Source organism: Delphinus delphis, chromosome 7 (genome assembly GCF_949987515.2).
Source record: "Delphinus delphis chromosome 7, mDelDel1.2, whole genome shotgun sequence".
NCBI classification, from domain to species: Eukaryota; Metazoa; Chordata; class Mammalia; order Artiodactyla; family Delphinidae; genus Delphinus; species Delphinus delphis.
Genome location: NC_082689.1, coordinates 8618206 through 8640432, shown reverse-complemented (window position 1 = coordinate 8640432; position 22227 = coordinate 8618206). Strand labels below are relative to the sequence as shown.

The following is a 22227-nucleotide window of genomic DNA, read 5'->3' as shown; positions in this document are numbered from 1 at the left end:
TTTTGGCTTCAGATGTCTATTAGCAGTAAAAGGCTTCATCCAGGGGCAGCAAGGAGTTCTATGTCTTACCCTTGACCTCAGGTTCAACTGAGCTCATGGGACATTAAATATATGTGGGGAGAAGGGTGAAAAGGGAGATTCAGCGTTACTATGTGCATCTTCTATCATCAGGAATTATTCTTTTCACTGTCATGATTAACCAACTATTTAGTAGCCCAGTTGTCCCTGTCTCACCCACACCCTCTCAAGTCCATATGTAGGTCTCACCGTGAAAGCAGCAGTCATAATGTAAAGTTGGTCTGGGGCAAGTGGATCGGTGCTTAGGCTGAGACAACAATGAGGCCAGGAAATGCTTAGTGACAGGGTTGGCAGTACAGCTAAAGAGGTTCCTTGTGAGCCATGCCTTGCTGGTCCTCAAGATGTGTCAACCTGCGAGAAAACCACCAAATTCGGTCACTGTAGCATCTACTCTTCAGTTCAAACCAACATACTGCCCTCTGTGCTTGCCCTTTGGGAAGGCCATTTGAAGGTCTGGATCTTTTTGCCAACCTCACCCAGGCCACAGAACTACTGGGTGCTGTGATGTGACTCACATCCCTGGAAATAAACTTAAATTGTTTAACAAGAAACAAATTTTTAAGCCATTTTCAGTTGATATAACATATAGAAATTATGTCTGTAATAGTCAGACTTCTTTTGGTTGCAAGTGACAGAAACTCAATTTGAACCAGTTTAAATGAAAATGATGGTTGATTGGAAGGATGCTGGGGTTGGGGGGGAGCAGTGCTTACGCAATGGATGGAGTGAGGGCTGCTCCAGGGAACTCAGGAGTCTGGGACCAAGGATCTGATGCCCCCAACATGCTCTGTTTGCATCTCTCTAGGTAACAGCTTCATTTTCTCAGGCCTTCCCATGAGATGAAGAACACGGCAGTAGGCTGCTCTGGAGTCTCATTTTACAATGAACTGACCACATTTCAACAGAAAAATCCCAGGGAAGGACTTCCATTGGATCAGCTTGGGTCACATGCCTATCCTGAACCAATCACTTGTCAGAAGGATGGGGCAATATTGGTCCAGATTGGGCTGTAATGCCCATCCCTGTGGTCATGGGATGGGATGCTGGGCAAATCCTGCTCATCAGGCAAATGCACTCGTAAGTGACCAATCCTGATCGTGAGGCAAATGCACTTGTAAGAGAAAGTAAAGCAGGAGTGGTTTTTTGTTTGTTTTTGTCTTTTTCTTTGGCAGGGTTGCGCAGCATGCGGGATCTTAGTTCCCTGACCAGGGATTGAAACCCATGTCCCCTGCAGTGGAAGGGCAGATTCCTAACCACCAGACCACCAGGGAACCACCTGGAGTGGTTTTTATTGTAGTTAAGAGCCTAGGGTTCAAAGGTACAAGGTCTTGTGTTCAGTTCTGGTTCTACCACTCCCTAGCTATGTGGATTTGGAGGAATTTCTTAACCTCTTTGTGTTATTCATCTTGTCAAAGACAAAACCTGGACAAGCAGGTTGATTTTATTCAATAGGTAGAGCGAACCAGGTCAGACATCAGAGTGCCTCCACAGGCACTCGTAGAGGGAGGGCTAGACAGATTACAAGTAGGATGATTTACAGTTGGGTTGATTTTGCCATCAGGGGAAATCTCAGTCAATTAGCTGAACAGGACATGCTTATCTCTGTATCTAACTAGTTTCGGGGGGGGTGGCACAAACAGTTCTTATCTCAGCTAATCAACCATGAGACAAAGAACAGGAATTTGGAAGGTCTGTGTCTGGCCTGGTGAGCAGGTTCAAGCAAAAGGGGAAAGGTCTATGTTTGGCCTTGTCACAGGTAAACAAGGGCATCATGCATGAACCTTACAGGAGTCACGAAGAGTGGATGATGAGCCTTATCTAAGTCACAAGAGGAAGGGTAGTTCTTTTTGGTAAGCCCCTTCCCAGAACACAAAAGGGTGGGGGGATTCCTTAACCATCACTGTTTCCCAGGAGCAGAGGGCTCAGGTAAGGTACAACCTCGTTAATCTGTAAACCCCTGAAAATATTACCCATCTCATAGATGTGGTGTGAGGATTACATACAAGTGGGCACTCATAGGGTTGCCATATTTATCAAATAAAAATACAGGAAATATAATGTCCTATATGCACAATAAAATAAGGCAATATTTGGGATATACTTAACTAAAAACTTATCTGAAATTAAAACTTAATTGGTTGTCCTGTATTTTGTCTGGCAATCCCTGGCACACAGTGAGTTGACAATAGATGTGAACTTTTGTCATTATGAATGGCGAGGTTTATTTTCAATTCATATTACCTGGACAATGTGTCTCTTCCTGCTAAATACAACCTTTCTTTGAAAACACTCTCAGATCTCAAAAGAGCACTGGCAGGCCTGGGGCCTGGGGAGGTGGCCACAGACCATCTTAGGGCTTCTTCAAAGGCAAGCATATCTACCTTCTCCATGCCCTCTTCCCTGTCTCTGGCCTTGGTGGTCTCCACCTTCTTGGAAGCATGGAGATGGAAACATGGAGATCTGGTCCTCAATGCCGGGTGGGGAGAGATTTTCTCCATCTCTAGCCAACTCCCCAGCCTCCAGCCCAGAGTTGGGCGACTCGCAGGTGCTCTTTCAGTGCTGGTGAACTTCAGTTCAAAAGCACCACACGCAAGGACAGGGATGATTTGTGCTCCTGTTTCACTTTTAAAAACCCACATTTCACGTGGGGAAAAAAAAGTTTCTCTAAAATCCCTGGAAACTGCTGCAGTGGGGTGGAACCTGGTGCCTGGAGCTTTAAGGCAGATCTTGGGCTACCTTGTTGGTTCTAAATTGACCCTGGGTCGCTCCTGTAAAATGGGAATAACGACGCCTATCTTTTTCCGCGCACACCACACTGTAATCTCTTGATGGTTTTGTTTCCAGCCTGGTCGGGCTCATCCCTAGAGCCAGGCACAACGCCAGGCGCAATTTTTATTTTTTCTTTTGCGGTACGCGGGCCTCTCACTGTTGTGGCCTCTCCCGTTGCGGAGCACAGGCTCCGGACGCGCAGGCTCAGCGGCCATGGCTCACGGGCCCAGCCGCTCCGCGGCATGGGGGATCTTCCCGGACCGGGGCACGAACCCGTGTCCCCTGCATCGGCAGGCGGACTCTCAAGCACTGCGCCACCAGGGAAGCCCCAGGCGCAATATTTGTGGAAAAGAACCAATGAGAAGTTGTGGAGAGGAGGGCGGGTGACGCCGCCCAGCATCTTGTAACCCGCAGCGGACTCTGAACTGCGAGCCGCGACTTCACTTCCGCCGCCTGGAAGCCCCGAGACTTAGCCCGCTAGGCTCCGCCGTTTGTCCCAGGATGCTCCGCGTAGGTCGCGTCCGGTGATTGGCTGCGCTGCTCCACGTGGTGCCAGGCAGGCGGCGGCGGTTGCCGGGGCGACGGCTGGACGAGGGGCGACCGGGCAGGGTAGGCGCATGTGCCCGCGTCAGAGCAGCAGGTAAGCTCGTCCCCCGACGCGGCCGGGCCACCCCCGAGCCCGCCGTCCCCGGGCGGGGAGGAGTGGTGATGGGCCAGAGGGCCGAGGCTCTGCTGAGCCCTCTCCCCAGAGGAAAACCCCGACGCGCCAACTCAGCAGCCGCTGCCGGATGACCCCACTTTTCGACTGCTGTCCTGGACTTTGTGGGCCTGAGGCGGCTGCCTGGATATCCCGAGGACAGGTCCAGCTGCTTCCCACAAGTAGTCCCTGATCTTTGCTTCAGTGAGCCAAGCTTGAAAGGGGCTCCATGTCGTCCAGCTGGGGAGTGGCGGCACGAGAGGGTGGCCTGGGGCTTTTAGATCCATCCCTTCCGTTATCTCCCATCAGCTAACCGCTCTCCCCAGGCACCCAGGTTGAGTCCAGACTTCATCCAATCTAAGCAAAACCAGGATGCTTCCTATTCAAATTCGTCTTCCAGACAAATCCCATAGTCTTCCCCTTATTCAACCAGCTCGTAGGCCCTAAATCCCTATTATATAGAAATCAGAAGCTGCCACTGCAGTCCTCAAGAGTGATTGAAGTTTTCTCTAGTTTTTGCATAAAGTAAAGCCGTGGTTCTCAAACCTGAACGTGCATAAAAGTCATCGGGAGAGATTGTGTAAAACAATTTCTGGGCATTGTGTTCAGTAAGTTCAGAGTGATGCTAGGAATTTTCATTTCACAAGCATCCCAGGTGATTCTGATTGAGGTGGTCCAAACTTCGGGGTAATACTGTGTAGTGGTTAATATCAGTCTGGATTTAAATTCCCACTTTGTTACTTACTGGTTGAGTTATTGGGAGCACCTTAACGTCCCTGAGCCTCAGCTGCCTCATCTGTAAAAGGAGAATATAAATCATATTCATCATTCAGGTTTATTGTGAAAATTAAATGCGAAGCGTTTTGCATGGCATACCATAAGCCCTCAATAAGTGAACTTATTATGATATAAAAGTGTACAGAAAATTCTGTAATTTTTAAGAATGTCAGAGTAATAGAATACCCAATGATGGCTCACATTCACTGACAGATGATCATAGCAGAATCTTATTCAAAAGATGGTCATGAAGAACTTCTCTGACGAAGTGATGTTTATAAGCACAGGGCTTAGCCAGGTGAAAAAAGAAAGGGGAAGAGTGTTGCTGGCAGAGAGAACAATATGTGCAAAGGCCCTGAGGTAGGAAGGAGCTTGAGTTCTTAAAACAACAAAGTTTTCTTGTTCCAGGGCCTTCAAAATGCTTTTCCGTCTGCTTGGGCTTCATTTATTTATCACATGTCTTGGGTGCCTACCAGGCACTCTGCTAGGTTCTAGAGATACAAAATTTAAATACAGCTGCCTGCCTTTTTAAATAGGGTAATAAGTATAACAGTAGAAGTATATGTAGGATATAGAGGTACCCCAGAGGAGAGAGAATTGCCTTGATGGGGAAGGAAGGAGAGGGGTTCCTGGAAGACTTCGTAAAGGAGGTCAAGCCCTTGACTCAGTATGATGTGTCAAGTTTGCCCACGAGGTGAAGAAGAGTACATCCAAGGGCTTAGAATCATGAAAGAGCATTTTGTAAGGAGGAATGGCCTGGAGTTCAGTGTTACTGGGGCCTCACATGGGGAAGTAAGAATGGAGCCGGGACAGGAACAGGGACAGGGGTTGGTGGTTGGTCCAGAGGAAGGCTGGAGAGGTGGGTGGTCCTCAGACAGACACAGAGGTGTCTTTCTCCTCACACCTTGTGTAACTGGCAGGCAGGGGGTCCTGCTTGCTCCTCATTGCTACTTCCCAATCACCCCCTACCCACCCACCTTTGAAGTCCATGCCGTGGGCTTTACCACCGTTGTTTCCCTTGAAGACTGCAGCGCCTGGCTCACTGTCTACGTCTCCGCCTCCTCTGCTTCATTTTGAGGGGTTTCAGAATCCTGGCTGCACAAGTTTCTTCGTCCTCCTTCCTTATAGGCATCTCTTTCCTCCATCCTCCTCATTTGCCCACTTCTGCGGTCATGAGCTTTTTATTACTGCACCACCTTCAAAATCTTGATTTGAACTATTCATCCTGCTCTCTGAGCACCACCTTCTGTCTTTCAAGCTCACTTTGATGTGCCTCTGACCCCATTACTTTTTCACTGCCTTACAACCCCCTTATGCACCTTCCCTCCCCCCATCTTTAACGTAGCTTAACTCCAATGCTCCATCGCTGTTATGCTTGTTTTCTCTTTCCCCTGTCCTGCAAAAGCCTCACCCTGTTAACCTAACTCAGACAGCTGAAAGTGGCTGGAGAAAAGTGCAAAATGGTGCAGACTGGTTCTGTTTGGGATTCAAGTCCATGTATTTTTTTTTTAATGTTATTTATCTATCTATTTGGCTGTGTCGGGTCTTAGTTGCGGCACACAGGATCTTTGTTGCGGCATGGGTGAGGGGGGTCCTTCGCTGTGGCATGCAGGCTCCAGAGCATGCGGGCTCAGTAGTTGCGGCACACGTGCTCTCTAGTTGTGGCGTGCGGGCTCCAGAGTGCGCGGGCTCAGTAGTTGCGGCGCATGCACTCTCTAGTTGTGGCGTGCGGGCTCCAGAGTGCGCAGGCTCAGTAGTTGCAGAGCGTGGGCTTAGTTGTCCCACAGCAGGTCCCCAACCTTTTTGGCACCAGGGACCGGGTCCATGGAAGACAATTTTTCCATGGACGGGGTGGGGGATGGTTCAGGCGGTAATGCACGCGATGGGGAGCGGTGGGAAACAGCAGATGAAGCTTCGCTCACTTGCCTGCCGCTCACCTGTTGCTGTGCAGCCCGATTCCTAACAGGACACGGACTGGTACCGGTCTGAGTCTTGGGGGTTGGGGACCCCTGCCCCACAGCATGTGGGATCTTAGTTCCCCGACCAGGGATCAAACCCATGTCCCTGCATTGGAAGGTAGATTCTTTTTTTTTTTTTTTTTTTTTTTTTGCGGTAGGCGGGCCTCTCACTGTGGTGGCCTCTCCTGTTGTGGAGCACAGGCTCCGGACGCGCAGGCTCAGCGGCCATGGCTCACGGGCCTAGCCGCTCCGTGGCATGTGGGATCTTCCCGGACCGTGGCACAAACCCGTGTCCCCTGCATCGGCAGGCGGACTCTCAACCACTGCGCCACCAGGGAAGCCCGGAAGGTAGATTCTTAACTACTGGACCACCAAGGAAGTCCCTCGAGTCTATGTATCTTAAGCAGACTCTCAATACTGGAAATCCTGCCGTGTTTCCATGGTTGATTTGGTTCCCACCTTCCCTTCTCTTCAAACTACCAACTTGCTTCTTGCTCTCAGCTGATGACCTTGTTTCTTGTTTTGCTTCTCATCACTAAATCTGCCCATTTCTTTGGTCACTATCCATATCCTCTGCCATCCCTCTGTGTCAGGAGATGTCCTGTTCCCATGCCTGTGGGAGGCCCGGCCCTCATTGGACACTGGCCGCATCAAGGACATTGCTTCCTTAACCATCTCCTCTCTCTCCTGCCTCATCCACTTTTCTCCTCTAACTGGGTCACTCCTATCAACGTACAAACACGCTGCTTACAACATCTTCCTTCTCAAAAAAAAAACCTCCCATCTCTTTCCAGCCGCCTTGCCATCTCTCCTGTCCTTTTTGTCTCTCCTTCCTTACTTCCCTTTCTCTCTTTAACCCTTTCCAGTCAGGCACATGTCCTCACTGCTCTTACCAAGGTCACAGCCAAACTCCATTTTGCCAAATCCAGGGATTAGTTCTCCTGTCCTCATCTCCCTTGACCACGCGCAGGCGCAGCTGACGTGGGAAGCACCTTCACTGGGCTCCCAGAGTGGCACAGTGTCCTGGTCGTGTCTCCCAGCAAGTCTCTGTTCTTGCTTAGTCTGCCGTCTCGCTGACCCCGCAGTACCGAGGGCCCCAGGGCTCAGCCTGGGCCTGTCCTCCTCTCCAGCTGCACTTTCTGCCCGGGGCGGGGGTCACATCAGTCACCGCGCTCATCTGCCGAACCGCCATCTTTGCGCGGACGACTTCCTCCCCGGCTCCCACTGCTGCCTTCACTCCATCAGCCTTCTCAGCGCCCCCACTTGAATGTCTGCTCTGCATTTCAGATTTAGGGCCGGAACAGAACTCTTGATTTAGCTCTCAGACCGTCCCTCCCCAGTTTCCCCAGATCAGCGAGTGGCTTACTCTTCACCCAACTGCGCAGGCCCCAGGTGTCGCCCTTCACCTTGTCGCCGCACATGCTACATCCAGCCCAGCAGCAGCCGGCCACCTCTGCCTTTACACCTGGAACCAGAACACTTCACACGGTTCCTACCGCTCGTCCGAACTCCCTTTATCACTCGTTTCCTCTCATGGGGCCCTGCAGTCTCTTCTTGGCCCGGCAGACATGGCGCTCCTTACAAGACGTGAGCCAGGTTGGGTCAGCCCCCTCCCGGCCTCCCGTTGTGCCCGGCTAACGGCCCGGCCAGTCCCCTACACGAGTCCTACTGGACTGGGCCCTGGCACCTCATTGCTTCCACAGCCTGCCTGCTCTTCTGCCCTAGCGGCACTCCTGCCCCAGCACTTGCAGCCTTAGCACTTGCAAATCCGTCCGCGCAGGTCTGGGAAGTGCCTGCTCTCTCACATCTCTGCTCACCACTCCTGTTCCCAGGGAGGCCTCCTCTGACCACCCTTTCTTTTTTTTTTCTTTTTATATTTTGGCTGCATTGGGGCTTCGTTGCTGCACGCGGGCTTTCTCAAGTTGCGGTTAGCAGGGGCTACTCCTCGTTGCGGTGCGCGGGCTTCTCATTGCGGTGCCTTCTCTTGTTGCGGAGCACGGGCTCTAGGCACACGGTCTTCAGTAGTTGCAGTGCGTGGACTTCAGTAGTTGTGGCACGCAGGCTCAGTAGTTGTGGCTCGCTGGCTCTAGAGCGCAGGCTCGGCAGTTGTGGCGCACGGGCTTAGTTGCTCTGCAGCATGTGGGATCTTCCCTGACCAGGGATCGAACCCACCTCCCCTGCATTGTTAGGCAGATTCTTTAACACTGAACCACCAGGGAAGTCCCCCGACCACCCTTTCTAAAATGTCCCCAGACCCCTCTCCTCTGTGCTCTGTCTCCTTCCTTGTCGTATTTTCTTCATATCTGAAATTCTTTCCATTCGCTCAATAAGTAATTTTGAGCACCCACAGTGTGCCAGGCACTGGTCCAGCCACTGGGGATGCCAAGTGAACGCGTGTCTTCCTCGTGGAATCTGTACCCCGGGGTGGGAGCGACAGTGAGCAGATATGTTAATGGAAGGATGTTCCTGTCAGGGGGTGCTTAGTGCTGCTGAGAAACGTAAAGCAGCAGAAAGGGTAGGAAGTGACCGAGGGCTGGCTCCTTAGGGAGGGTGGTCAGGGCAAGGCTCTGAGGGGGTGACTTTGAAGCAGAGACTTGAGTGGGACGTGGATGCCTGGAGGAGGGGCCACGAGGCAGAGGGGGCAGTGAAAGCAGAGCCCTCAGGGAGGGCAGGCATGTGCAGGGCAGGTCCAGCGGGTGTGCGCTGGAGCCGCACGGTGGCCCACGTGGCTCAAGCCTATGGAGCAAAAGGAAGAGTGTTAGAGGCCAAGTGGTGTAGACTTTGAGATGAGAGTTGGGCCGAAGGAGCCTGGCCTTCATCTAGAGGTGGAACCACGGGAGGGTCAGAAACAGGAGGGGAAAGATCCCTTGTTGTAGCTTAGACATTGGAGTGAGGTGGAGAGGGAGGTGATGGGAGGTGGTGTGGAGGGACCTTGGGAGAGACAAAGGCACGAGACAGTGACGGGGAGACAGAGAGAATGAAAAGGGGGAGATTTCTAAATTTTGTCTTCTGGACTTGTGTCCAAATATTTCAAACTGAATGCACTGTTATGGGCAGAAAAATGTAAGGTTACAGAACCACGCATTCTTTTTTTTTTTTTTTAATATTTATTTATTTATTTGGTTGTACTGGCTCTTAGTTGTGGCTCAAAGGCTCCTTAGTTGTGGCACGTGAACTCTTAGTCTCTTAGTTGCAGCATGCACGTGGGATCTAGTTCCCTGACCAGGGATTGAACCTGGGCCCCCTGCATTGGGAGCGTGGAGTCTTAACCACTGGACCCCCAGGGAAGTCCCAAATCATGCATTCTTAGAACTAGAAGAGATCTGATAAATTCTCCATTTTATTTTACAGATAGAAACAGGTTCCAGTGATGTGCCCCAGATCAGGTGCCAGTGAATGGCAGAGTTAGCATTAGAGCCCAGGCTTTGTAATTCCTCTGAGGTTATGGGCAACCAGCCGCGGGGAGGAGCCTGGGAGTGGGGTCCAGGGAATGGCTGCTTTGGGTACACCTTGGGGAGGGGTGGCAGGAAGAGAAGAAAGAATTACTTTTAAAAAGTTCATGACGTTTTATTTATTTAAGTGTTCTGAAAATATAAAAGATGTTGGACATTCTTGCACTTAATTTTTAAAAAACTGACCTAATAAATTCTCTGGTGTATGAACCTTGTGTTAACAGTTGTGTAAATGCACACCACCTCCTCTTCCGGTAGTGTAAGGCCGAATGACTATGGACTTCAGGTGACATTAAAGGTTTCTTTTGGGGCTTCCCTGGTGGCGCAGTGGTTGAGAGTCCGCCTGCCGATGCAGGGGACACGAGTTCGTGCCCCGGTCCGGGAGGATCCCGCGTGCCATGGCCGCTGAGCCTGCGCGTCCGGAGCCTGTGCTCCGCAACGGGAGAGGCAGCAACAGTGAGAGGCCCGCGTACTGCAAAAAAAAAAAAAAAAAAAAAAAAAGATTTCTTTTAAGTAGTACCTGATATCTTTTTGTGACTGTTTAATTTTTTTTTGCATTTTTTAGAAACTTTTTATTTTGTATTTTTTTATTGGAGTATAGTTGATTTACAGTGTTGTGTTAGTTTCAGGCATACAGCAAAGTGAATCAGTTATACATATGCATGTATCCACTCTTTTTTAAGATTCTTTTCCCATATAAATCATTACAGAGTATTGAGTAGAGTTCCCTGTGCTATCCAGTAGATCCTTATTAGTTATATATTTTACATATAGTATTGTGTATATATCAGTCCCAATCTTCCAGTTTATCCGTCCCCCCACTTTCCCTCCTGGTAACCATAAGTTTGTTTTCTACATCTGTGACTCTATTTCTGGGTTCAATGTTTTTTACTTGGAAGCAGAGCGAGGGATTAGTGACTCTGTGTTTTTTCCATGAGACTAATTCTAGTGCGTATCCTTTCTTAAAGTAAATGAATTGACTTTATCATTACACTCTATTTTGTTCTAAATACACTTTATGCTCTTGACTGTTTGAATTACACATACCACGTGATAGCACTTTAGAAAACTCTAAATAAGAAAAATAATCTTCCTGCCTCTCACCAGCAATCCTTGACTGTCTCATTTATACCACCCTCCAGTCCTTGATCACGTTCATTTTAAGTAGTTGTCATAGAAGAGAGAATTACTTTTGACTTCAGCCCCTGTATTTCCTAGTGCTACTGTAATAAATTACCATAAATTTAGTGGCTTAAAACAACACAGATTTATCGTCTTACAGTTCTGGGGGTCAGAAGGCTGAAATGGGTCTCACTGGACTAAACTCAAGGTGTTGGCAGGGCTTGTTCCTCTCTGGATGCTCCAGAGGAGAGTCAGTTGATTACCTTTCGCAGGTTCTAGAAGCCGCCCGTGTTCCTTGGCTCCCGGCGCTTCCTCCATCTTCAAGGCCAGCAAAGGCAGGTTGAGTCTTTCTCCCACTGCGTCACTCTGACGCTAACCTTCCTGCTTCCCTCTTTCCCTGATGAGGACCCCTGTGGTTATGTTGGGTCCCCCAGATAATCCAGGCTACTCTCCCTATTTTAAGGTCAGCTGATCAGCAACCTTAATTCCATCTGTAGCCTTAATCCACCCCTTCTATGCAACCTAATATTTTCACAGGTTCTGGGGATTAGGACATGGGGGCCATTATTCTGCCCACTACAGCTATCTTTTTGTTATTTTACGGATAGTTGGAATGATAGCCTTTGTCTTATGTTTTTGCCTTGTAGAGATTTTTGCTGTGAGAATTAACAGTAACGGTTCAATATGGGGGACATTCTGGCTCATGAATCAGAATTACTTGGACTAGTGAAAGAGGTATGTTTTACAAAACACAGGTCACAGAAAAAGATCTTGAAAACTTGTAAAACTTGTATTTTACAATGCAGGAAATTCTGTAATGCCTTGTAATGTTTCTATCATTACATTACAGTTATCTGTTTTCCTTTTTATAATTTTCCATGTATTTATATTTTGTTTTCATAACTAAACTGAAATTGTAAAGCTGCTTTTTAGAATTCCTTTAAAGAAAGTTATAAAGGCAGCCCATGCTCATGGTAACAGATTCAAACAGTATAGAAGTATAAACAGTGAATTTCCCTCCTGCAGTGACCACTGTTAATGGCTTAGTATATCACCTTTCCAGACTTTTTTCTATGAGTATTCAAAATGTATTCACGCGGCTATAGTTTGTTTTACAAAATGTGATGATACCACACACATCGTTCTGCAGCTTGCCTTTCACCTGTCAACAGTAGTACAGTATGAACCTCTTCCCGTGATCTGCCTCATACTTCTGAATGCCGTAGGGTATTTCACTGAGTGGCTGCATCATCATCTATTTAACTTGTTGCCTATTAATGGACATTTAGGTGTCCTACGCTGAAAGCTTTTGAAGGATAAGACCCACACCTTATGCTTGTTGGTATTCTCTGCTGCCTGTAGTAGGGGCTGGCATGGAGTTGGTGCTACTGTTTTACCGTGTGGTTGAACTGTCCAGTAGGCATTGAGAGACATGGCCGTGGAGCAAGGATACGGCATCCACCCTGGGAATGCAGCTTTGGAATTTGGTGTGATCATGAATAAATTTTCAAAGCTGTCACAGCAGAGGATTGTGGATAGGGCCTGGAGAAATAGCCACAGTTAGAGGAGGTGGAAACAGAAAGTTACGACTGACACAAACTGTAAAGAAGGGCAGAGAAGTGTGGAGAGCAGCAGTAGAAGTAATGCATGTCACTAACACAAGGCAGAGGGGCGTTTCAAGACGGGGTGGGGTGGGGATCATTAGTGCTTGAAGGTGGCTGATGACTTTGCCCATCTGTTAATGACTTACCTTTTGTTCTTAGGGGCAAGCATTACCTCTAATCCCTCTGTTTCAAGTAACAAATTCCCAGAGACCTACTAGACCCAAAGCCATCAGGTCCTTTGATCACTTTTGCCTTTTTCAGGCTGCTGCACACATCATCTTATTTTCTATTCATAATTATAATAAGGGAATTCCCTGGTGGCCCAGTGGTTAAGACTCTGCACTTTCACTGCCGAGGGCATGGGTTCGATCCCTGGTTGGGGAACTGAGATCCCGCAAGCCGTGCGACGGGGCCAAAATTAAAAAATAAATTATAATGCAGCTCACATTTTCCTTCTAAAAACAAATTTATTTTCTGTAAATAAATGTTTTCTATGATACTGCCTTTCTAGTTTTTTAGTGTGTATATCAGTAAGTAAATTCTAAGCTGGATCCCAAATTACTTCTCCCAAAGATGACAGTTCATTAACCCCATTATAAATTTTGTGATAATATTGAGCTGGTACAATTACATCAAAGATGGTTACTTTGTTGATGTTAAAACAGAGAAATATATATACATTTATGCGCTTTTTTAAATAGTTTTTAGATTTTGCCGAATTTGAAGACACCTTGAAAACATTTTCAAAAGAATGCAAAATAAAAGGAAAACCGTTATCTAAATCAGCATGTGGCTCTTTAAGGGACTCCAAATCATCGATAATCCAGGTAACATTTTACTTTTTTTGATTTCTGTAGATAATCAAGGTGCTCCAAATTTGTAAGAAATGCTGCCACTAGAGAATGTTGGAATATTTCTAGGGACCTGGGCACAGTGACTCTTAGACTGTGCAGATGTTCATGGATAAATGAGTAATGTCATTTTCAAATCTCTGTATCATAGGAAATGGGTGGCAACATAAGATCTTTTACATACATTTCTTGGCAAGAAGAAACCGTGCAATGCTTAGAAACTAAGACTAATGTGGTCCCCATTCTGAGGAGTTTTAGGTTATGAATTCCAGGTACTGGAGACACAGCAACGAACAAACCAAAACAAAATCTCTGCCCTCATGGTGCTTGCCTTCTAGGTTGGGGAGGTCGGAGGGGACAGGGAGCGAGAGCCATATGCAAGGCAGCATCCTTTCAAAGCAAGGCCTGGGCAGTGGTGAGCCTGTGGCAGTGGGCTGCAAAGGGCACATATTACATGGTCCTCAACTCTCAGGGTTAGACAGGATCTTAAAAGTCCTCATTTCAACCATTATTTGATGCTCCATCCCATTTGTAACATCCTACGTAAGTGATTGATTCACCATGAATACATCCAGTGACGAAAGAACATACCGTTTCCTGAGGCAGCGTATTTCAGCTTTGCATGATTTTATTATTTTAATAAATTTATTTGTTTCAATATACATACTTCTAAGAAAAATATGAGACTGTTTGAGAGTCCCACTGAGTAGCTGGAGGTCAGGCCACAGCCCGACTCCCCAGTGGCCTGGCACGGGGTACCATTGAGCAGGGGCACCATCGCAATGGCCCCCGACCCAGTGCTCCTCCAGTCCTCACGCACCTGGATTCTGAGCTTCCACCACTTCAGACACAGGCTCTTCTGTCAGTGATGCATCGGGCAGCCTGATGATACCTCCCAACCCTGGAGCAAACTTTTCAGAACGTGAAACAAGAATCTGGTCATTACTAGACATGGAAACAGAGGCTGTACTTAACTTGAAAGACCTTGAAACTTTCTGATTGTGAGAAGCCTGTCTTTTCTGCTCATTCAATAAACAGCTGTGTCCTGCCATTACAGATTTCCCAAACAAAAATACCTGGAGCAGTGACTTAGGGACATTTGTGAAGTTGGCACTCAGCAAAGGGAGAGTTTCCCTAAGCACAGTTCTGTAAGAATGTGTGTGTGTGTGTGTGTGTGTGTGTGTGTGTGTGTGTGTGTGTTTATAGGTGATTATTGATGGTGTGTAACTTTTCTGATCTTCATAATGCTGGCTGTGATCATGGTTTATATTTGAGAAGCTAATATTTTGTGACCCTATGAGTTGTAACACTGGATTGCTTTATGTGTAGATATTACTTTAAACGCAGGGACCATTTCCAGGTACAGAATATGCTTCATAAACTGGGAGTATAGTGGCACAGCAAAGGTTTGTAGTCCCAGGTCTACAAAGGTAGAGTTTAGAATAAAGTGTAGATGGGCCATTGGACACATAGACCTCCTTTGCCAACCATGTTAAGAAAGTACCTTGACTCCAGGCTTTAAAATACCCACGAAAGTCTGCGGTCACCTCATTCACACAGTCCCTGGACCTCTCTCAGGACAGTCCTCCCCAGAGTGGCTCGCGGGGTTCGCTCAGAGCTCAGCCGAGGTGAGCCTGGGGCGGGGCCGGGCCCCAGCAGCACACCCTTGGGAGGCTCCCCTCCACCTTTGCATCCGTCAGTGACGAGCAAAGGGGAGCCTCTGGCCAGTTTCCCCCAGGTTCTTCCAGAGGTGGCGGTGCTTAGCTGCCTCTGCTTTCCTTTGCTACCCGCCCTGCCTGCAGTTGCTGACCAGCTGTCCTTCGCTGTTTCCAGGGCTGAGAGACAGAAAGAGGCCAGTTTTGAAGAGGTAGAATTTCACTGTAGGGTTTATTTTGAAACATTCTGAGTTTCTTTCAAATGTATGCCAGTCCCTTCCAGACTAAGGTAATGTTCAGAGACAGTTGTTCTCGGTCACGTGACGTGGAGAACATTTTTGTAAGATTCACAGTGGAAGATTCCTTATCAGTGAATGTCTTTGGCTTAAGGATGACCAAACAATGTAACATTGTTCTCTGTACATTTCTATTTTATAATGTTAAAAAGTTTGATTATAAACAAATAGAATGTGTAACCTTAAAAAAAAAGACAGTTTTACAGAAAAAATGTAAAACCATTAAAAAAAGTATAAAAGAACAATGACCAAATAATGGTGGTAAATAGTGGTGGTGATGGGTTGGGGAACTGGTGATTCTATAGAAAATGCACTCCAAGAAAAGCTTTTGCAGTTGAGCACAAAATGTAGGTCTGAGGATCTTGGGCATTTGATACAAAAAGGAAAACAATATGAGTCACAGGAAGTTCTTGTGATTCTGCCTTATACCTAAATCTGCAAAATTACGCAGCAGCTATTTGTGATGGATCAGTTGTCATTTTTCCTGTGAGACAGGTGACATGGGAACTGCCACCACCTTTCTCCAGAATTCTCTGTTTCAGCTATTGCATGGCGAGTCGGGAAGCTGTCTCTGCCCCACATAGTCAGACTGGCACGGCTCCGAGGTCGGGTTGGTGCCAGGCCTGTGCGCCCTCCTCCATCTCCAGCCCAGGCTTCCTTGTTCCTGGAATGGGAGGGCCCGGGCAGTCACTACCTGCATGTGTTGGGCTCTGTGGTTGCTTCCCACACTGCCCTCTCCTCCAGACATGCTTCTAGCAACAGCAGGCACGTGACAGCACCCACCTCCCGGGCCTGGGATCGACTGTTCCGTGTGGCTGAGCTCCCAGGCGCTCAGGGACTTGGCAGTTGTGGTGTCAGCAACTTGCCATCGGTATGAGGTTGTTCCACTGAGGTCTGGCTGGGCTCTGGGTCTGGCCTGTTCTCATCAGTTGCTGCAGTGGGTCAGCAAGTCCAAAGGGCGACCTCAATGTATTCACTTGCCTGTGAGTCTCTGGGCTCAATCTTTGGCCTATGCCTGATTCCTTCCACCTCAGAGACCTTAAACGTTGTGTCTGTTCTTTAGAATGCTCAGATTTGATGTTGCAGAGCAGTGGAAGTCCAGGGTCGGTCTGTAGCCTAGGCAGTTTGAAGCCCTCTGGGTCTCTATTTTCCTATCCCTTACCTCTGAAAAGGAGACTTAATTTTGCTCACACTGAGACGATGGAGTATACCGGTATCCAAGGTAGTGGGAGGGTGTGAGGATTTGGGGTGTTGAGAGAAGGGGCACCCCTATGACCAGGCTTCATTCTGATGTCTTCTCCACAGAAGGACCTCCTTGCTGCGTTTGACAGTGGAGACCAGAAGGTGTTCTTCGATTTGTGGGAGGGGCACATTCCCAGTTCCATCCGGGCTGGCGACTCCCTTGCCCAGAAGTTGGAATTCTACCTACACATCCATTTTGCCATCTATCTTCTGAAACACTCCACAGGGAGACCTGTAGGTTCACCTTATGCCGTGGGTTGGTCCAAATGGTGTGTTAAAGGAGAATGTGTTATGTTTTGCAAATGAGGATTAATTTAGTTTTGTGGCCATTTTATCATATTGCTTCTAAGGAGTAGGTGTCTTACATCCTGATGAATGATTTTCTATCTCATTCCCAGCAGTTTATTTTCTAATTTGCATGGAAAGTTAATCACTTCTGTAATGAAAGCTACCTCATTTTCCTGAATACCTCGACATGTATGTCTAAGAAAATACGTGTTTAGACCACATTTTCGACCATATATTAGAAGATAAATTTAAGCTTAAACAGTGGAAAAATGGTATGCCCGTCTGTGAAAGTTTATTTGAGTGATAAGTTGAATTTAGCTTCTGCAGTCTTTTCCTGCAGGTGTGGGACTGGAGCTGTGAAGGGGAGAGGGGAGCAGCTGCAAACTTCTCTGCAGGTGAACCTTGGGGCACGGAGAGAATGACAGAAGGGGAGCAGGCCAGGCTGACATCGGACCACGCACATTTGTTTCGTGGCTTCTCCACGCCTTGGCTACTGCCCCCAGGACCTGTGTTAACTTATTAAATGTCAGGGGACCGCAGGAAGGCTCAGTGGTAGAGGAGCAGCTTTACAGCACATTGTGGTAGCCATTCTTGGAAGGCTGTTCCTTAAGATAGGACTCCTGTGGGTGCCGTTGTGGGAGACTTCTCATTTTCTTTGTATTTATTTTTATTTTCTAATTTTTCCATTTTTCTGTAAGATAAAAAGATCAATAAATTTTTTAAGTCCGGTGGGCTTCACAGTGTAGGTGAAGTGAGATGCACTGATGAGAAGAATTGCCTGTGTATGAGGCTGTGAGGGACGTAACAGGCGAGGCCAGGGTGGACCTTCTCGTTGAGGCCCAGGAGAAAATGGAAACCCTGGCGGGGGACCCGACTTGCCTGGGATTACACCTGGAAGCAGCGAAGCAGGCAGGATCACTTCTTAGTTAGCCTAATAAAGGAAAGGAATGATGATATGGAAAACTTCCGTTTCAAAAAACTATTCACCTTTAAGCGCTCTCTTCGGCAGCACATATACTAAAAAAAAAAAAAAATTGGAACGACACAGAGAAGATTAGCATGGCCCTGCGCAAGGATGACATGCAAATTCGTGAAGCGTTCCATGTTAAAAACAGTAACCGTTCACCCTTAAAAACCTCTCGTAAGGAAATCACAGCAATGCAGACAAATAGTTATTTCTGATATCTGAGCTATGAAAACAACGTGCATATCTAATAATGGGGGAATTGGCTAAATAACTTATGATAGACCCACGAGATGAGGTTTTGTCCTGCCATTAAGAATGATGTTTATGAAGAATTTTAAGGATATGAGAAAATGGTAACGATAGATTGAAAAGGCAGCATTTGAACTGTGTGTATCATATATCTAGTTCTCTGATATTCCTGACAGTTTCACGAAGGGGCGAAATAGGGGTGATGTTAGGATGACTGGTGACGGCACGCAGGCTGGGCCAGACGGGGAGGATGCCAGCAACGTGGCTGGAACTGAAGGAGCCTCGGAGAGAGGACAGGTGAACACGTGAGCTGGCGTCAAGCAGGAGATCTCAAACGAGCATCCTCCCTTCCTCGCAGGACAAAGAGGAACTGGATGAAAGGATTTCTTATTTCAAAACCTACCTGGAGACCAAAGGGGCAGCGCTGAGCCAGACCACGGAGTTTCTCCCTTTCTATGCCCTGCCTTTTGTTCCCAATCCCATGGTCCACCCCTCGTTTAAAGAGCTTTTCCAGGTAAGTGACCACCTCCGAACCTTGTCCCAGATCCTGGGCAGCATGGCAGTCTCACCTTGTATACATTGGTGCTTTATGAATGATGCTGTAAAAAGGCTAAAATTTGCTTATGTTTTGTTGTATTTGAAAAGAATGTACAGGTAATTTGCTTTAACCAACTTTTCTTGTGCTATAAAGTGTGCTTTTTTGTTGTTGCACCAAGACTTGTTAGCCCAGAGCTGACAAAATATTTTAAAACATACTAACCTCTTAAATCATTCTGTGTATACTTCTGCGGTATTGAAACAATAACTTATTCAATTACGATGAAAATTAGTAGCCTGAAAAAAAACTAGGCTGCTTTACACAATCACTGGCTATGAATATTTTGATTTGTGTTAAAATTCTCACTTACTTGGTATATATTTGGTTACCTGATTGTGTACTATATTACCATCAGACTATTTGCCCCTTGCAGTGGGAGTGCGGAGTCTTAACCACTGGACTGCCAGGAAGTCCTGACAGTTGTTTTCTTTTTTTTTTTTTCTTTTTAACATCTGTATTGGAACCGACAGTTACTTTCTTTTGGGACATTGAAGGTATTTTTATTTCATCTCCTGGCTCCCACTGTTGCAATTTTGAAGTTGGCCGTCAGTCTAATTACTGTTCTTTGTACGTGGTCTGTCTTTTTTCTCTGGCCTTTACCATTGTATAATTTCACTGCAGTGTGTCTAGGGATAGCCAAGTATTTTATTTTGTTTTGTTTTTTAAGACGTCTTCGTTTATGTTGGCCAATCTAGCAGTGCTTTCCTGAGATTCTTTTCTATATGGTTGAGACAGAGAGCCTTGAGCTGGAGCACACTATTAGTTTCCTGCAGCTGCTATAACAAAGGACCACAGACCGGGTGGTTTAGGACAGAAATTGATTGGCCCACAGTTTAGGAGGCCAGAAGTCTGAAATCAGGGTATCGGCAGGGGCGTGCTCTCTCCGAAGCTTCTAGGGGAAGATGCTTCTTTGCCTTTTCCAGCTTCCAGTAGCCTCAGGTGTCTATTGGCTTGTGGTTGAATAATTCCAGATCTCTGCTCTGTCTTTACGTGGCCCTCTTCTCTCTGTGTCTGTGTCTAAATTCCCTTCTTCTTATAAGGACAGCAGTCATATTGGATTAAGAGCTTACACTAATAGCTAATTCCATCTGCAATGTCCCCGTTCCCCTGGCCTCACATTATGAGGAGATTAGGGCTTCAACATGTCCTTTTAGGGGGCACAATTCAACCCACAACACACACATGAGAAATGAAGTCATCATGCTGTGTCGGGGAATTACAAAATCTTTTTAAAATATCAGACTTTTCTGCTTTTCTGGCAGTGTTTTTTCAGAGGGTCAGACAACGCACTGGATGGACTGATGGGGTGGGGTGGGAGGCGTGGGTGAGGATTAGAGCTGGGGGGAGAAATGGGGAAGGATGGGCAGATCTGGGAGAGATGGGGCAGGATCTCAGAGGTAAGTGGACCTGAGTTTTTAGTGACAGAGCTTCTTTCTAGTGGAACCTCTTGGTTTAGGTGGTCGATATTTTTGTCTGAAGACTCAGAAAAATTGTCCTGAGAAAGATCGTTGCTTGTGACACTTATTCTTTTACTTCGTGAGTCATTATTTTTTCCTTCTCAATGAGCATTATTTGAAATAAATAATTTATTTTTAAGGAGCAAATCAAACTAGATGTACGTCATGATGCTGGACATGATGGAGTATTTGAGGCAGATAACAGCTTCTTTCTGCTTTTCTTGTCTGGATGAGGTTTATGGAAATGAGTCTCCTTCTTCTGGAGACTCTCAGTAGCGTAGCGATAATTGTGTATTCCTGCCAGTGCCACGCATGCCTAAACCATACTGCATTATTCTGGGTATTCCACATAGTAAGGTTACTTATCAGGCTTGTGTTTAAATCACATGAAAAATTCAAATCATGTACAGGGTTATTTTGTCTCTGTATATGAAAGTACTCTCTTCTTTCCTCCTGCTGTGGGCTCTCGAATCTCCTATAAGTGAATTGGTGAAATGTCCTAAAACCTGTTTTTTACAGCATCACACCACTGGCAAGACATCTTGCTTCTGACTTCAGTAACTGTGGTGGAGTTATTTAACCCTAAAGGCCACAACCTGACAATGTTTGTTGGCATTTAATGATCTAGTGCTTTTCTTTTTTTTCCTTGTTTTTTTTTTTTCCTTTCCTTCAGGATCCTTGGACTCCAGAATTAAAGTTGAAGTTGGAAAGGTTTCTGGGTTTAATTTTTAAAGCCAGTAACACGCCGAAGCTTTTAACATTATATGTATCCTTTTGAAGCATATGGAGGCCACCTATGGTGTTAGAGCAGCTCACTGGCCTAGATGTCCTCAAATAGGGATAGTTGTGGTCCTGCTGCTTTCATACTTAAGAGCGAATTAAGCGTTAATGGGAGCGCGTGCCACCCAGTCCGTGGCCTGTTAGGAACCGGGCTGCACAGCAGGAGGTGAGCGGCGGGCGAGTGAGGGAAGCTCCATCGCCGCTCCCCATCGCTCGCATCACCACCCACACCATCGCCCTCACCATCCGTGGAAAAATTGTCTTCCACGAAACCGTCCCTGCTGCCAAAACGGTTGGGGACCACTGCTGCAAAGGATTGACTTCTATGGCGTTGGGTCTCTGAGACGCGGCGAGGGTCCTATTTTCATGTCACGTGCTGAGAAGCTGTCTGAGTAGGAAAAAAAAATGTCTGTCTTCTTGAAAAATAACCCTTTGGAAGAATTGTCCTTCGCAGAAGATCAGCTAGTCACTTGTAAGGCCTTGAGGCCGTGGCGTATGGACAAGTCATATATAACTTGTCACTCAAATTAGAACTTTTTCCCGTTGTGGAGCACAGGATCTGGACGCGCAGGCTCAGCGGCCATGGCTCACGGGCTCACGGGCTCAGCCGCTCGGCGGCATGTGGGATCTTCCCGGACCGGGGCACGAACCCATGTCCCCTGCATCGGCAGGCGGACTCTCAACCACTGCGCCACCAGGGAAGCCTCAAATTAGGACTTTTAAAAAACAACTTTGTTGGGACTTCCTTGGTGGTCCAGTGGTTAAGACTGTGCTCCGAATATAGGGGGCCCGGGTTTGATCCCTGGTCAGGGAACTAGATCCCACATGCCGCAACTAAAAATCCCAAGTGCCACAACTAAGACCCGGCACAGCCAAATAAATAAATAAATATGTTAAAAATAAATAAATAAAAAACAACTTTACTGAGGTATAATTTACACACTATGAAATTTACCCATGGTAAGTGCATTATTTAATGATTTTTGGCAAATGGATAGAGTTGTGCAGCCATCATCACAATCCAATTTAAATAGGGACACTTTTGAGAGTAAAAAGGGAACACTGACCGGACAGAGGACCAGGCAGCAGGTGTAAATGGAGCTTGTCCGGGGAAGAATGTCACGGATCGCCCGGCCCGTGGGAGGCTGATTTCCCAAAGCTCGTGGGTCTCTAAGGACGTTCATCTCCTTTTATTCTGAACAAGAATGTATCAAAAGTTATTTCATAACAAGAATATAGCATTTTGAATTGTAAGGTTGGTGTTTGTTTTAATTTAATAAAACATTTAGGCCGCTGTGCTGCATAATACCTTCTGCTTCTGTTCTAACTCCAAAGCACTGGACTCTCTTTTCCTAATTGAACTCTTTGAATTGAAATCCCTGGGATT

At 46.9% G+C, this 22227-nt stretch overlaps 1 protein-coding gene and 1 pseudogene across 5 annotated transcripts in view; both read left to right on the top strand.

Annotated features, from left to right (window-relative positions):
• Positions 1-3401: 3401 nt before the first annotated feature.
• The window catches only part of ARMC9 (armadillo repeat containing 9), a 136749-nt gene continuing 117923 nt past the window's right edge, over positions 3402-22227 (top strand). For 4 of the 5 annotated variants that reach the window (XM_069540832.1, XM_069540831.1, XM_069540830.1 and 1 more), the window contains exons 1-7: positions 3403-3487; positions 11126-11188; positions 11501-11588; positions 13159-13284; positions 16565-16735; positions 18364-18519; positions 20734-20826. In XM_069540832.1, coding sequence (XP_069396933.1) covers positions 11538-11588; positions 13159-13284; positions 16565-16735; positions 18364-18519; positions 20734-20826 — 597 coding nt within the window. In that variant the 5' untranslated portion in view covers positions 3403-3487; positions 11126-11188; positions 11501-11537. Of the gene's footprint in view, positions 3488-11125; positions 11189-11500; positions 11589-13158; positions 13285-16564; positions 16736-18363; positions 18520-20733; positions 20827-22227 lie in introns of all 5 variants that reach the window. The other variant, XM_069540834.1, reaches the window with a different exon arrangement.
• LOC132428861 (U6 spliceosomal RNA) lies at positions 17802-17899 on the top strand (annotated as a pseudogene).